The 13784-nt window shown below is 39.9% G+C and overlaps 1 protein-coding gene across 1 annotated transcript in view; it reads right to left on the bottom strand.

Moving 5' to 3' along the window:
- Positions 1 to 13784, bottom strand: part of LOC130838297 (zinc finger protein 208-like) — a 325381-nt gene that overhangs the window by 289848 nt on the left and 21749 nt on the right. Inside the window, 1 exon segment of the mRNA XM_057711180.1 lies at positions 12826 to 12832. Coding sequence (XP_057567163.1) covers positions 12826 to 12832 — 7 coding nt within the window.

Here is a 13784-nt window from a genome sequence, read left to right as displayed (position 1 = left end):
ACACACACACACACAAAGACTATATACCATAAAACTCCTAGAGAAAAACATAGGCAGAACACTGACAAATTGCAGTAATATTTTTTGGCTCTGTCTCCTAAAGTAATGGAAATGAAAGCAAAAATAACCACAAGGACCTAATTAAATTTAAAATATTTTGCACATCAAAGGAAACCATAAACAAAATGAAAAGGCAACCAATTAAATGGAAGAAAATATTTGCAACAAGGGATTAATATCCAACATATATAAACAGCTTTTACAACTTAACATCAGAAAAACATACAACCCAATTAATAAATGGGCAGAAGAACTGAACAGGCATTTTTCTAAAGAGGAAATGAAGATGGCCAATGAGCACATGAAAAGATGCTCAACATGGCTAACCACTAAGAAAATGCAAAGCAAAACCACGAGATATCACCTCACATCTGTCAGAGTGGCTGTCATCAAAAAGAACACAAATAACAAACGTTGGTGAGGATGTAGAGAAAATGGAATCCTCCTGTAATGTTGGTGGGAATGTAAACTGCTGTAACCACTGTGGAAAACAGTATGGAGGTTTCTCAAAAAACTAAAAACAGAACTACTATATCATCCAGCAATGCCACTTCTGGAAATATATCCAAAAGCATGTCAGGTGCTCCTAAAAGACTCACAAGGAGAAATGCAAAGATATACAGAAGTAGTTACCAATTTCCGGAGGGAAGTTATCCTCACCCAGGGAGACCAGGTTCCTGTAGGTCTCCAGCATCACGTCCCCATACAAGGCTCTCTGAGCAGGGTCCAGGCATTCCCACTCCTCCTGAGAGAATTCAATGGCCACATCCTTGAATGTAAACAGTCCCTGAAAGGAAAGCACATTTCACCAAGTGGACAAGGAGAGAGTTCTGAACCTGACACAAACTTACAAAAGCAGATGTGTGTAAAAATTGACTTGGCTGGAGTGAATGTTCTGAATGATCCATGAAAGAGAATTCTGAACAAGTTACAATTCTCTAGCTTTTTGTAACTGAGGTGAAACTCATATAACATAAAGTTAGCCACTTTTAAAGTACCATTCAGTGGCATTTAGTACATCTATAATGTTGAACAAACATCACCTCTTTCTTGTTCAAAAACATTTTAATCATCCCCAGAGGACATCCTTTACCCATTCAGCAGTTGCTCCTTTCTTCCCCATTTGCCATCAGTCCCTGGACAACACTAACACTTTGTCTCAATGGATGTACCCATTTGGGATATTTGCATACAACGGGAATAGTATAAAAAGTGACCTTTTGTCTGGTTTCTTTCTCTGTGAATGTTTGGTTTTTTTTTGGCTCAGCCATGCTATAGTATGTATCAGTACTATACATACTATATATTTTCATGGCTGAGTAATATTGCATTGTATGAGTATACCACAGGGTATTCACTCATCCCTTGATGCACATTTGGGTTATAACCGCCTTTTCTCTAATACTAATAGTCTGCTAGAAGTTTCACACAGAAGTATGTGTCTGAATATCTGTTTTCAATTCTTTTTGGTATTTATCTAGGAGTGGAATCATTAGGTCACATGGTTTTATTTTCCACAGTGGCTACAACATTTTACCAGCAATGTATCAGGATTCTAACTTCTCTATTTCTTTACCAACACTTGTTATTTTCTGTTTTATTACAGTCATCCTATCCTGTATAAAATGATCTCATGCTGATTTTGATTTTGCATTATAGTACTGACTAATTTCATTGAACATATTTTCATTTGCTTGTTGGTTATTTCCATATTTTCTATAAAGATCTATTAAAGTTCTTTGTCTATTTTATAATTAGATTCTTTGTATTTAGGTTCTTGAGGTACAGGTTTTTGAGGTATAGGAGGTAAAGGAGTTCTCCTTTCTTATGTTTACAGTGGATAATTCCAATTAACCTATGTTCAAGTTCATTAATTCTTTATTATTATTGTCAACCTGCTGTTGAAATCTTCTAGTTAATTTTCAATTTCAGTTGTGGTACTTTCCAGCTCTAGAATTTCTAATTCTACCTCTTTATTAATATTTTCTGTTTCTTGAAACAATGTTCTCCTACTTTCCTTTAGTTCATTCTCCACGGTTTCCCTTAAGTCTCTGAATATGTTTAAGACAGCTGATTTAAAATCTTTATTTATGACTTCCTTGGTGGCGCAGTGGTTGAGAATCTGCCTGCCACGGCAGGGGACGTGAGTTCAAGCCCTAGTTCGGGAAGATTCCACCTGCCGCGGAGCAACTAATCCTGTGCACAACTACTGAGCCTGTGCTCTAGGGCCCTCACGCCACAACTACTGAGCCCACACTGAAGTCCACGCACCTAGAGCCTGTGCTCCCCAACAAGAGAAGCCACCACACTGAGAAGCCCGTGCACTGCAATGAAGAGTAACCCCCACTTGCCACAACTAGAGAAAGTCCTTGTGCAGCAAGGAAGGCCCAACACAGAACCCCTCCAAAAAGTAAATAAATATATAAAATAAAATAAAATAAAATCTTTATTTAGTAACTGTAACATCTATGCTTCCTTATGAAACACCATCATTAACCCAGTAACCATGCTCAAGTTTCCCATTCTGGAGAAATTCTTAGACATCGGTAGTAAAGTTGGCATGCTCAGAAGCAGCCACTATGACCTTTTCTTAATCACAGTAAAAACTGTAAAGGACCAATGCGTCTTCATTAAGAAAATGCTCCATGGGGCTACGAAAAAGAAAGTCATCTTTTTCTTTTAACACGAAAAGAAGTCTAAGACATATGGTATGTAAATATTTAAATTCGCAGAATAAAATACCATAACAAAATATTCACTGAAGAGTACTTTCTAAAATCACATTACCATATATAAATGCACTTTTGTAAGATTTGCAGTGGGAATTAACAGTAGTTTCTGATGAGACAGTAAGTGACAGTGTAAGATGTGACAGGGAAGAGGGTATTTTACTTCTTGGTCTCTAAACGGCATCACTGTGTGTAGTTAAACATGAAAATATACACATGAGATGTTTAATACAAAAAAATATAACACTGAACAAGAATTAGCAAAATTACAATTCACCTCCAGCCTCTCTGATGACAGAAAGTTCTGCTCCTATGTCGTGGCTAAATTATAACCATTTTTATCTAAAACACCTGTTGCGTGAAGAGTTCCTACGTGAACACGAGAGGCTCTGTGAGGTGGACGTTTTGTAAATAATTTAAAGAACCCTTATTGTTAGATAACACCCTATCCATTCCTCACATCTGTTTCTAAACTTCCCTTTCTATTTTAAAGTACTGATATTTTAGAGCCAGAAACACAATGATTCACTTCTTTAACTTTCAATACGCTTGTAAAATCTCACAAAGCATGTTTCCCCCATCAGACTTCCACCGTAGACCTCCTCAGGTATTTATACACATTAGTACATCATTTACATATGTAGTCTCTTTGGTTTATGCGGAGCTGAGAAGGAATCCAGAAGGGCTCTCTAAACAATCCTTACTGCCCTACCTCACTGACACCACAGAGCCTACTCCCCATCCCCAACCCAAGCCTGAGTATAAAACCTTTCACAGGAGGATCACCTAAAAGGGGTCTCTTCCCAAGTTCCATGTCACTGGGTCACAGTGAGGTGGAATCTGCAAGGAGATGAGAGGAGACTGAGGGAAGGCCCTGTGTGTGAGTAAATATTTTAGAAAGGACATTTGCTAGACAGAGAAGATTAACAAGTCCAAATTGTGTCATTTTAGGAAGGAGAGGACAAATCAACAAAGAATATGATTTTTACCTGTGAAAGCTCCATTCCTTCTTCTTTCCTTCTCCTCTGAGCTTCTTGTTAGATTCTTCAGGTAAGATTATTCTGTGTGTGCAAAACATGTTGTTCAATGCTTACAACCAACATAACCCCCCCTACTCTGCCACAAAGACACCAGAAGGAGAACCTTAATGTGGGGGAAAGACAGTCCTTTGTTGCCAAGTGTAACAGGAGGGATGGAGGGACAATAAACCCCTACACGAAGACCAATTAGTGATTTTGTCACCCCCTTCTTCAGGAAGCCCTCCCCCGCTGCCAAAACCCCCACTCTACTGCAACTGCATCATCCTTTGTCCATCTGGCAGTCAGCCAAAGGAAACTGCCTCCTCCAAGTTTTTCTCTCCTTTTGAGACAGCCAGCATCCAGAGACTGGCTGACGCGGGATATGGAAGCTTGTCCCTTCTGTTAAATGGGAGCAAATGTGGAGGGCCGCCCCAGCTCCACAGCTCCCTGTGGGCTACACTGAACAATTCAGATTTTTGTCCCGAGGGTGATGGGAAACCACAAAAGGATTTAATGCCAAGAGATGACACAATCACACTTATGATTTACCCCTGATACAGAGACAGAGAAAGACAAGCTGAGAAAAAGGCTGTCCATCTCTGGGCCTGTGCCCCTGACTCTTTTTAAAGCATTTTTCATAATTGTCAGAAGACTGGAACACGTTTAAAATTTCAATTATAACCAGGCAAACTGGTCTACTCTATCTTCTCCATGTTACAGGTGGGTACACTGAGACTTGGAGGGGGAGTAATTTTACCAAGTTATGCCGAAGAACTCTGTGTTGAGTGAGCAGAACTGGGTGGAAGTGGCGGCCTGGAAAGGTTTAAGTAGAAAGGGTTTGTTCTAATTCCAGATTACCTTTCACATTCCTGAGCAAAAGAAGCTTCTCTTTCATGGGTTTAATCAAATTGAAACATTTAATTCCTCTTTTCCAGAAAACATTATAGTCAAAAATATGAAATCACAAGTAGTTATTACTCCAGAAAAGAAAAGAGGGTCACCCACGGAGATGAGCTCTAACAATCTCTTCATCATGGACACATGGGTTCTGTTGCAACAAAGTTTCACATCAATCTGGCAACCGCTGGAATCTGGGACCCTGGACTACAGTGTTTGCACCTGGACAAATGTGTCCTGAGCACAGAATACAAAGAAACCGTAAGGGACTAAAAATGACTGCATACATGCACAGCTGGGGCAAATTATGAACAATAAGAAAAAAATGCCAAAATCCAACTGCCACTTCTGAGGTGCTGAGAGCAAAAGCAGGGTACTGCACGTGATCCCTGCACACAGCACTACCAAAGGGGTAGGCAGACCACCTAAGCTACACCTCTGGCCCGACCCACTGATCTGCCCCTACCCTCACTCCCTTCAAGGGTCCAGCTCGCCCTGCCCCCGCATCAGGCAGAAAGCAAGGGCACCTGTTTCTTGTCCTCCTCACTTGTGCTGCAGCACGAATCCCAATAAAGCTTTGCCTGAATTCCTCCTCTGGCCTGTTATCAATTTCTACTGATTAAAGAGTAGTAACAAATCCAGCCCATCCTTTAACATCTGCACAGAAAGGACAAAGGGGACTTGAGGGGACAATCCACTTAGCTGGACACTTAAGCTCAAAGCTCACTAATTCAGCAGATCACTTAAGGGAAGAAAGAAGCTACTGAATAGTAAACGGATTAAAGTAGGTTTTGACTGTTAAAAGGTGATTAACACCCTTACCACATGCATGGTGAAGTTATTTAGCAGACATCAAAGAATAGTTTCAATACAGGATACAGTAGAAAGCATATAAACTTCATAATCTGAACAATGGAATTTAGAGTGAAAATAATTTGGACATTTAAGACATATCCGGTGGCTTCTGAGATTAAAGTTAAATCAAGTGTGAGGATATTTTTAAAAGACTGACATGAGCCATAGAAGAGACAGCAGTACTGTTAATAATGACCATTTTCGAAAACAGCATGCGGCGACACAAATTCTTCCCCCATTTCTTAGAAGGGAAGAGAATGACCTGGAACCGACTGAACTAAGTCTCTGTCCGCTGGAAGAACGGGGGGTGCGAATGGAGTTATTATCTGAAGCAACGACTAGAAAGTGCGGATACCTCACACACCTGCTTTCCAACTATCATTCTCTTCTGCATAATTTAAACATGTCAACAAATTTTAAATCAGTTTATAGAGACACTGTTTAGTACTTCACAACTTAATATTCCATATGTAATCAACTCACCACTCACCAGGGTTTGGGTTCCCCGCTTTCTCCACCACCACGTGCTTTGTTCTCTGTATAAGTCTCTCTGGGTCCTCCTGTTTCTCTCCTTTCCTTCTGTGTCCATTTCTGTGTTTCCTCCTGTTTATACGCATCATTTTGTTTCCCTCCCTCTCTATTCCTCTTCTCACAGACATTAGGCCTCACTCTGTTGCAATCTGTTTCAATCCCCGTCGTTCTTTCTCCCCAAACGTTCTGACGCCTCACTAAGTGCATACACTGCTGCCTGTGCACTCCCTCTCTGCTCTCCTTGGGGGAAGGTCAAGGGCGATCCACCTCCAGAGTGAGGACTTCAAAAAACGAAATTGGAAAAAAAAAAAAAAAAACAGCAACGGAATTGGGCGGAAGGGGGTGGGGTGGGTAAGAGAGCCGAGAGTGAGACAAAGGTTTGAGAAAGGGAGTCAGAGTAGGAAAACATCGCTGCAGGAGGTCGGTGTCCTTATGGACCGAAGGCAGAAAACTGGGGCCGGGACCCGCGTCAGAGCGATTTTAACCAGAACCGGACCCTGACTCCGGGGAACGAATCGAGTCTTCTGGCGACAACGCCACAGGCGAAATGGGGGGACTCAAAACGAGAGCGACGACCGCGTTCAGGGGTTTTAATTTGCCGGGACACCCCCGAAACCCAGATGTGGAGAAGCGGGGCTTGAAGATTGCACAACGCAGTTACGAACCAATAAAAAAAAAACGAGTCTCACTCACCGGACTGCGCCAGCCTTGCCGCGGGATCCGCTTCCGTGTTGATAGGTAATTGCGCGTGCGCGTGCGCACCACCGGGCCAGGGGGCGGGGCCGCCGAGGGGCGCGTCCCGGGCGCGCGGGTGGGTGAAGGCGGTGTCTCCGGTGGGGCGCGGCCTGCAGGCGTCGGGTCCGCCCCTCGGACCCGCCCCTGGGAGATTCTGGTCTGTTCCTCGTCCCTCTGGACAGGTTCTGCTTCTCTACTTTGAATCTTTTGACTGCGTCTGGTGTCCTTTGGAGCAGGTGCAGAATTAGAGACGCACAGGCCACTTAACGTTGGAAACGGAGAGTTGAAAACTGTCCCGGTGAAAAGAGCGATCGGATGAAGACGCGGATCCTCTGAGCAGCAAGCTGGCGGGAGTGCTAGGACCTGGGGGTGTAGGGCGGGGGGCTGTGAGCAGTGGCTGTATCCCGGAACTTCTGAGACGCCAGGCAGTTGCAACTTAGTTTGGGCCTAGGTGATGGAAACTGGAGTGTGACAGGAAATGCAAGATTGTGCCTGTGCGGAATGTGCGATTTTATACTCACTCCCCTTCAGAGCATATCTTTTTCTTCTGTTCTCCATTCACTTGGAGATACCAAAAATCAGAATTTGGGGGGGAGTTCTGCTGTGGCCTGGTGGTTAGGATTCCGGCCTTTAGCTGCCCCTTGGGGCTTAATCCCTGGTCAGGCAACTGAGATCCCGCAAGCCGGACAGCACGGGGATAAAACAATCAGAGGAAAATTTTCAACCCTGAAACGTTTCACTGTCTGAGCGACTCCTTTGGAGACTGTGAGCAAGTAATTGGCTATACTCAGCTGCTTGAGAATCAATTGCCTTATTAAACAATTAAACCATTTGTCTATAGGATGTGACACATAAGGCCATTTCGTGTCATTGTGATAGGAATTTGCATTTCCGGAATACTAGTATCTCCACTGTAGGTTTCGCTACTTATTAATTTTTCTTACACACTTTGGCATATTTCTGAATTTTTAACTTCATTGATCTATCAGTCATGAATAAACATATTTCCTACGGATAGCCTTTCTTTTTTGTTTCTGTTTTGTGGCTATTCTTACTTGTTCTTTATTCTGCAAGATTTTTCGATAACATTGGTAGCTTCAGAAACTGAGTGTCTATATCGGGAACAGATTATCGGGAACAGATTAATTTTATAAAGTAGCTTAAGGAGAACTGACCTTGTTATAATACTGAGTTTTTCTACCCAAGAATGTGATGTGATTTTCCATTTGTTTATATCTGCTTTCATGTATTTCAGGAATGTTTTATAGTTTTCCTCACATAGATTTAAAAAGTTTGTTAGATTTATTCCCAATTAGTTTATTTCATTTCTGGTTATGCTTTTCTAATTCTAGTTTCTCGCACTAGAACTTGTAAATGATTGTTCTTTGTACCTATGAAAGCTACTGTTTTTGTATATCTATACGAGCTGACTTATCTTTTGTAGATTTTCTATCAATTCCTTCGTGTTTCCAGATGTATGATTGCATCATCTGCAAACATAGTTTTAGATTTTTCTTTCTCATTCTCTTGCCATTTTAAACTGCCCTGGCTAAAACTCCAACACATGAGAAATGAATTGAATAGGTGATCATATGCTTTTTTCGTGTGGTTTTCTAAGCTTAGTGGAATAACTCTAGTGCTTTCCAAAGAGCAACATAAACCTTCATTTTCACGTTAGAAAAAAATGCTTGATTCCCAACGTTGAGTTTAAGTTAACATACGTACATGCTGAATTCTTCCAAATAGATGTTTTTGTAACTATGAGTAAGATCCCCGATTTCTCTTTATATCCACTACTATGATGTACTATATTAATGGATTTCCAAACATTGAATCCTGCTTGAATTCCAGACATAAAATTCACATGATCATCATCTATTATTCTGCTATATTTTATTTTAGATATTGCCATCTGTAGATCTCACAAAAATGTGAGATCTTTCCATACTATTCTTTTTGGTACAAACTTTAGGACATTTGAGTATCAGTATTTTATTTGATTTATATAAACTATTTGGAAATTGTACTTCCTCTTTAAGGCTTGAGTTGAGTAAGTAGCATTGGCTTATCTGTTCTTTAAAAGAATGGAAGAATCTACCTGCTAATCTGATTCTGGTGCTTTTTTGTATGGGACTCATAAAATTTTTCCTTTCCTCTATGGATACTGGTTTGTTTAGACTCCTATTTCTACTGGTCAATACAGGTAAAATATATTTTCCTAGAAAATGTCCAACTAGGCTTTACAGTTGATTTGTATTGATTTGGAGAAATGGGGCAAATATTTTCTAATCTCAATTATTAACATCACGTTCTTTCTTTTGTACTAATTAAAAATTCATTGAACTTATTGAAAATTTTAAAAACTGAAAATCCCTGATTGTGTGATTCGATTTCTTTGCCCATAAATTAAATGATGGTGGTATTTCAGGGGTCCTCAGAGATTTCAGAAAGTGTTAGATTTAGGCTAAAGGAATTTCGCAGGGAGGCAGAGAATCCACTGAGATACATGTGCTTCTCTGCAGGCCCTCCATGGCTCAGACCTCAGTATTGCCTCCTCCCTCCACGTGATACCCTGTCGGCCAGCAAGAATAATGGAAAAGAAAGAACTTCTCCCATTTTGGATATGCTCACTAGAAATTCCTAATCGATTCAGGAAATTTAAAAAATTTTCCAAACTATTCCCAGCTCCTATTCTCAAGTGTGAACTGCCATTGCCACTCAAGGTAAAAAGATGATTGGGATTTCCCTGGTGGTCCAGTGGTGAACACTCTGCACTCCCAATGCAGGGAAGCTGGGTTCAATCCCTAGTCAGGGAACTAGATCCTGTGCAGTCAAATAAATAAATAAATAAGTATTTTAAAAAAAGGTGAAACGATGATTGAAATTCTTTGAGGAGATGAGGTCATAGGAACACTACCCGATATCTCAGGGTCTGGCATCCTCCCTCGCACACATGCTTTGGCTGTTTTGATCGTTACACTGAGCTCAGTTTGGGCAGCAGGAAGGAGCTGGTAAGTGTTTTCTATTTCAGAATGAGAGACAGATTCTGTATAGATGTATCAGGAATCTGGGTAGGTGGTCATGTTGGAAAAGCAATCCAAGCACAATACCATACATGAAGGAGAAATAATTCTTCAGGCACAGTGTGAGTGTGTGGAAAAGACTAGCGGTCTGAGACCCTAACCAACCTATGACTGCTGCTAATGCAACTGAATAAAATCCTCATTGAAGGGGTTCCTGGAAATTGAATAACTAAATAACTAAAATCAGAAATGAAAGAAGGGACTGATTACAACTGATTCTACAGAAGTAAAAAGAAAAAACTAGAAGAGAATATTGCAAACAATTATATGCCAAAATATTGAATAACCTAGAAGAAATGGATTAATTACTAGAAATATACAACCTACCAAGACTGAGTCCTAAAGAAAACTAATCAAAAATCACTAGTCAAAAATAAAGGGAACCCAGAAAGTTCCATTGTAGAGTTCTGCCAAATATTTTAAAACAATTAAGACAAATCTGCTTCAAACCCTACCAAAAAAACTGAATAGGAGGGAATACTTCCAAACTCAATCTACAATACTAATTACTCTAATACCAAAGTGAGACAAAGACACTACCAGCAAACCACAGTAAAATATCCCTAATGAATACTTATACAAAAATTATCAATAAAGCAATATTAAACCAAATTTAACAGCACATCAAAAGGATTATACAACATGAGCAAGGAGGACATATTCTTCACATGCAAGGATGGTTCAACATATGGAAATCTTTCATTACAATTATATACATACAGTGAAAGGAAAAAAAATACATGCTCATCTCAACTGATGCAGAAAAGTATTAGACTAGTTAACAGACTTCCGTGATAAAAAAAAAGTCATAAACTAAAAACAGAAAAAAAAAATTAGCTCAAAACAAAAAAGAACATATATATAAAAAGCCTGAGGGGAAGCTGGGACAAAGTGAGAGAGTAGCACTGACATATATACACTACCAAATGTTAAAAAGATAGCTAGTTGGAAGCTGCTGCATAAAACAGGGAGATCAACTCATGATGGGTGATGACTTAAAGGGGTGGGATACGGAGGGTGCAAGGGAGTCTCGGGAGGGAGGCAATATGGGGATACATGTATAAACAAGGCTGATTCACTCTGTTGTACAGCAAAAACTGGCACAACTGTGTAAAGCAATTATATTCCAATAAAGAGTTTAGGAGAAAAAAAAAAAAAGCCTGAAACTGACATCACACTCAGTGGTAAAAGCTTGAAAGCTTTTGCTCTTAGATCGGGAACAAAACAAGACACCTGCTCTCACTATTTCTATAAAACACATAACAGGAAGTTCCAGCCAAACAAACAGGCAAGAAAAAGAAATAAAAAGTACTCAATTAGAAAAAGAAACAGAAATATCTCTGCTTAGAGCCAGCATAATCTAATAGAAAATCCATTAGATTCTGCAAAAATCACCCTGCTATAACTAATGAATGAATTCAGAAAAACTGCAAGGTATAAAATCAACATGCAAAATTGACTGTGTTTCTATATTAACAATAAACATTTGGAAAGAAAATTGAGAAAACAATTCCATTTTCAATAGCAGCAAAAAGAATAAAATATATAAGCATGACTTTAGACGAGGAGGGGAAGATTTGCACACTGTAAACTAAAAACACAGCTGAAAAATATTAGAAAAGATACAAATAAATGCATACATATCCCAAGTCCATGCACTGAAAGACAATATTGCCAAGATGGCAATACTACTCAAAGTAATCACCAGATTCAAAGCAGTACCTAGCAAAATCCAAACAATGTTTTATGAAGAAATAAACATCCTAAGATTCACATGGAATGTCAAGAGACCACAAATAGCAAAAACAAGCTTGAAAAGAACAAAGCTGGCGGTCTCACACTTCCTTATTTCAAAACTTATTACAAACCTAAATTAATCACAACAATGTGGTAGTTGCATAAAACAGCCAGCCAGAGTAATAGAATAAAAACATTAGAGGGGCTTCCCCGGTGGCGCAGTGGTTATGAAACACAGGTTCCATCCTAACCACGCAGGAAAATCCCACTTGCCACACATAGCAACTAAGCCCACAAGCCACAACTACTGAGCCCACGCGACGCAACTACTGAAGCCCGTGCGCCTAGAACTTGTGCTCCACAACAAGAGATGTCAGTGAAAAGAGAAACCCATGCACTGCAACGAAGAGTCACCTCAGCTTGCCACAGAGAAAGCCTGTGCGCAAAAACAAAGACCCAATGCAGCCAATAAATAAATAGGTAGATAGATATAAATAAATAAATCTAAAAATAAATTAGAAATAAACTCTTCCATATATGGTCAAATGATGTTCCACAAGAGTGTCAAGGTCACTCAGTAGGGGAAGGGTAGTCTACTGAACAAAAACTACTGAGAAAACTGGATATCCACACACAAAAGAACGTATTTGGATCATTACGTGACACACACCATATACAAAAACTAACTCAAAATGGATCAAAGATCTAAACATAAGACTTAAAAGTATATAACTCCTAGAAGAAAACATAGGGGAAGACCTTCACGACATTGGATTCAGCAATGATTGAACAGATATGACCACAAAAGCAAAGCTAACAAAGTATAAACACATAAACTGGACTGCATCAAAATTACAAACTATTGTGCATTAAAGCACACTCGTAGTAAAAAGACAATCTATGGAATGGGAGAAATTATTTGCAAATCATATATCTGATATACCAGGGGGCTCTTGGCTCAAGTTTCTGCTAATGACATTGCTTCTGTTACTGGTACTATTGATAACCGGCTGTGTGTTTTACAAAGTCGCTGTCAATTGTCTCTCTCACTGTGCCTCTCCTACACCTGCCTGAATAATGACTTTTAAGCAAGCTTCAGACACTACTTCTGTGGGCCCCAAAACTTTTCTAGCTCTAGAAGCAAGAGAGTTTCACTTCTCTAAGTAAGGAGACTACAACGCCCAGTCTCAGCAAGAAGCAATTACAGAAGAATGATCTTCAACCCTGTACCGCTCAAAAATGCGTGAAACTTCTCAAGGGGGAATTTTGTAGGCAAAAAGAGTAGGGGGTCCCTGAAGAAAGAGAATTAGACATTGTTTCCTTGTAGAAGAGAAGCCATTTTAAGCCTAAGGCATTTTGTGATCTACACCTGGTCACAATTCTTGCCCTTGCAGAAGAATAGGTCTCAGTAGTTACTGATTTTAAGGGAACAATAGAATGGAGAACAAACAGCTATTGCCAGGCCAGGGAAATAACTTCACCGTTATCAGAGACAAAAGAAAATCAGTTGTAAAGACTCCCAGTCCTATTTTGAAGGTAAAGATTAACCTTAAGCATATTCTTGAGCTGTTTTTCAGGATCCAAACCCCCTCAAGCACTCAACCCCAATGCTAACCTTTGCTAACCCTAGTGACTTCAGTCAACTAGACCCAGACTCTGTCCAGCTTTGCTCCAATTCTATGCTGAACTCTCCAATGCTCAAGCCACATGATGAATATGCATATACCACCCAAGGTCCTTCATGAATACGCACGCACCCTTAACTTAAAATTTCCCCAATTCTGCTGTTCCGGGAGACACTGCTTTGGGAACTATCCCAGGTGTTCTCCTTACTTGGGATAAGTAATACATCCTTCCTTCTCCTAGACTTTGACTTGGTTGTGTTTTTTGGCTCGACTGCCATCAAGAGTCAAATCCAGGTTTCAGGTAAAATGCCTCAAACCTGAAACAAACTGAAAAGGAAAACAATTTACAAAATTTTTTTTAATCGAAAAAATTTGGTCTCAAAGTTAAAACAATTTTGGGAATATAGCCTATTTAAAAAAGAATGACATGCGTCGATTGTAGGAAGCCACAAAAGCTTTTTTCAGAAGTTGACAATTATTTATAAAAAGTTGAAATCGAATGTACTAAGATTT

This window comes from Hippopotamus amphibius, chromosome 16 (assembly GCF_030028045.1).
Source record: "Hippopotamus amphibius kiboko isolate mHipAmp2 chromosome 16, mHipAmp2.hap2, whole genome shotgun sequence".
Classification (NCBI taxonomy): Eukaryota; Metazoa; Chordata; class Mammalia; order Artiodactyla; family Hippopotamidae; genus Hippopotamus; species Hippopotamus amphibius.
This window is presented reverse-complemented; position numbering and strand designations above follow the sequence as displayed.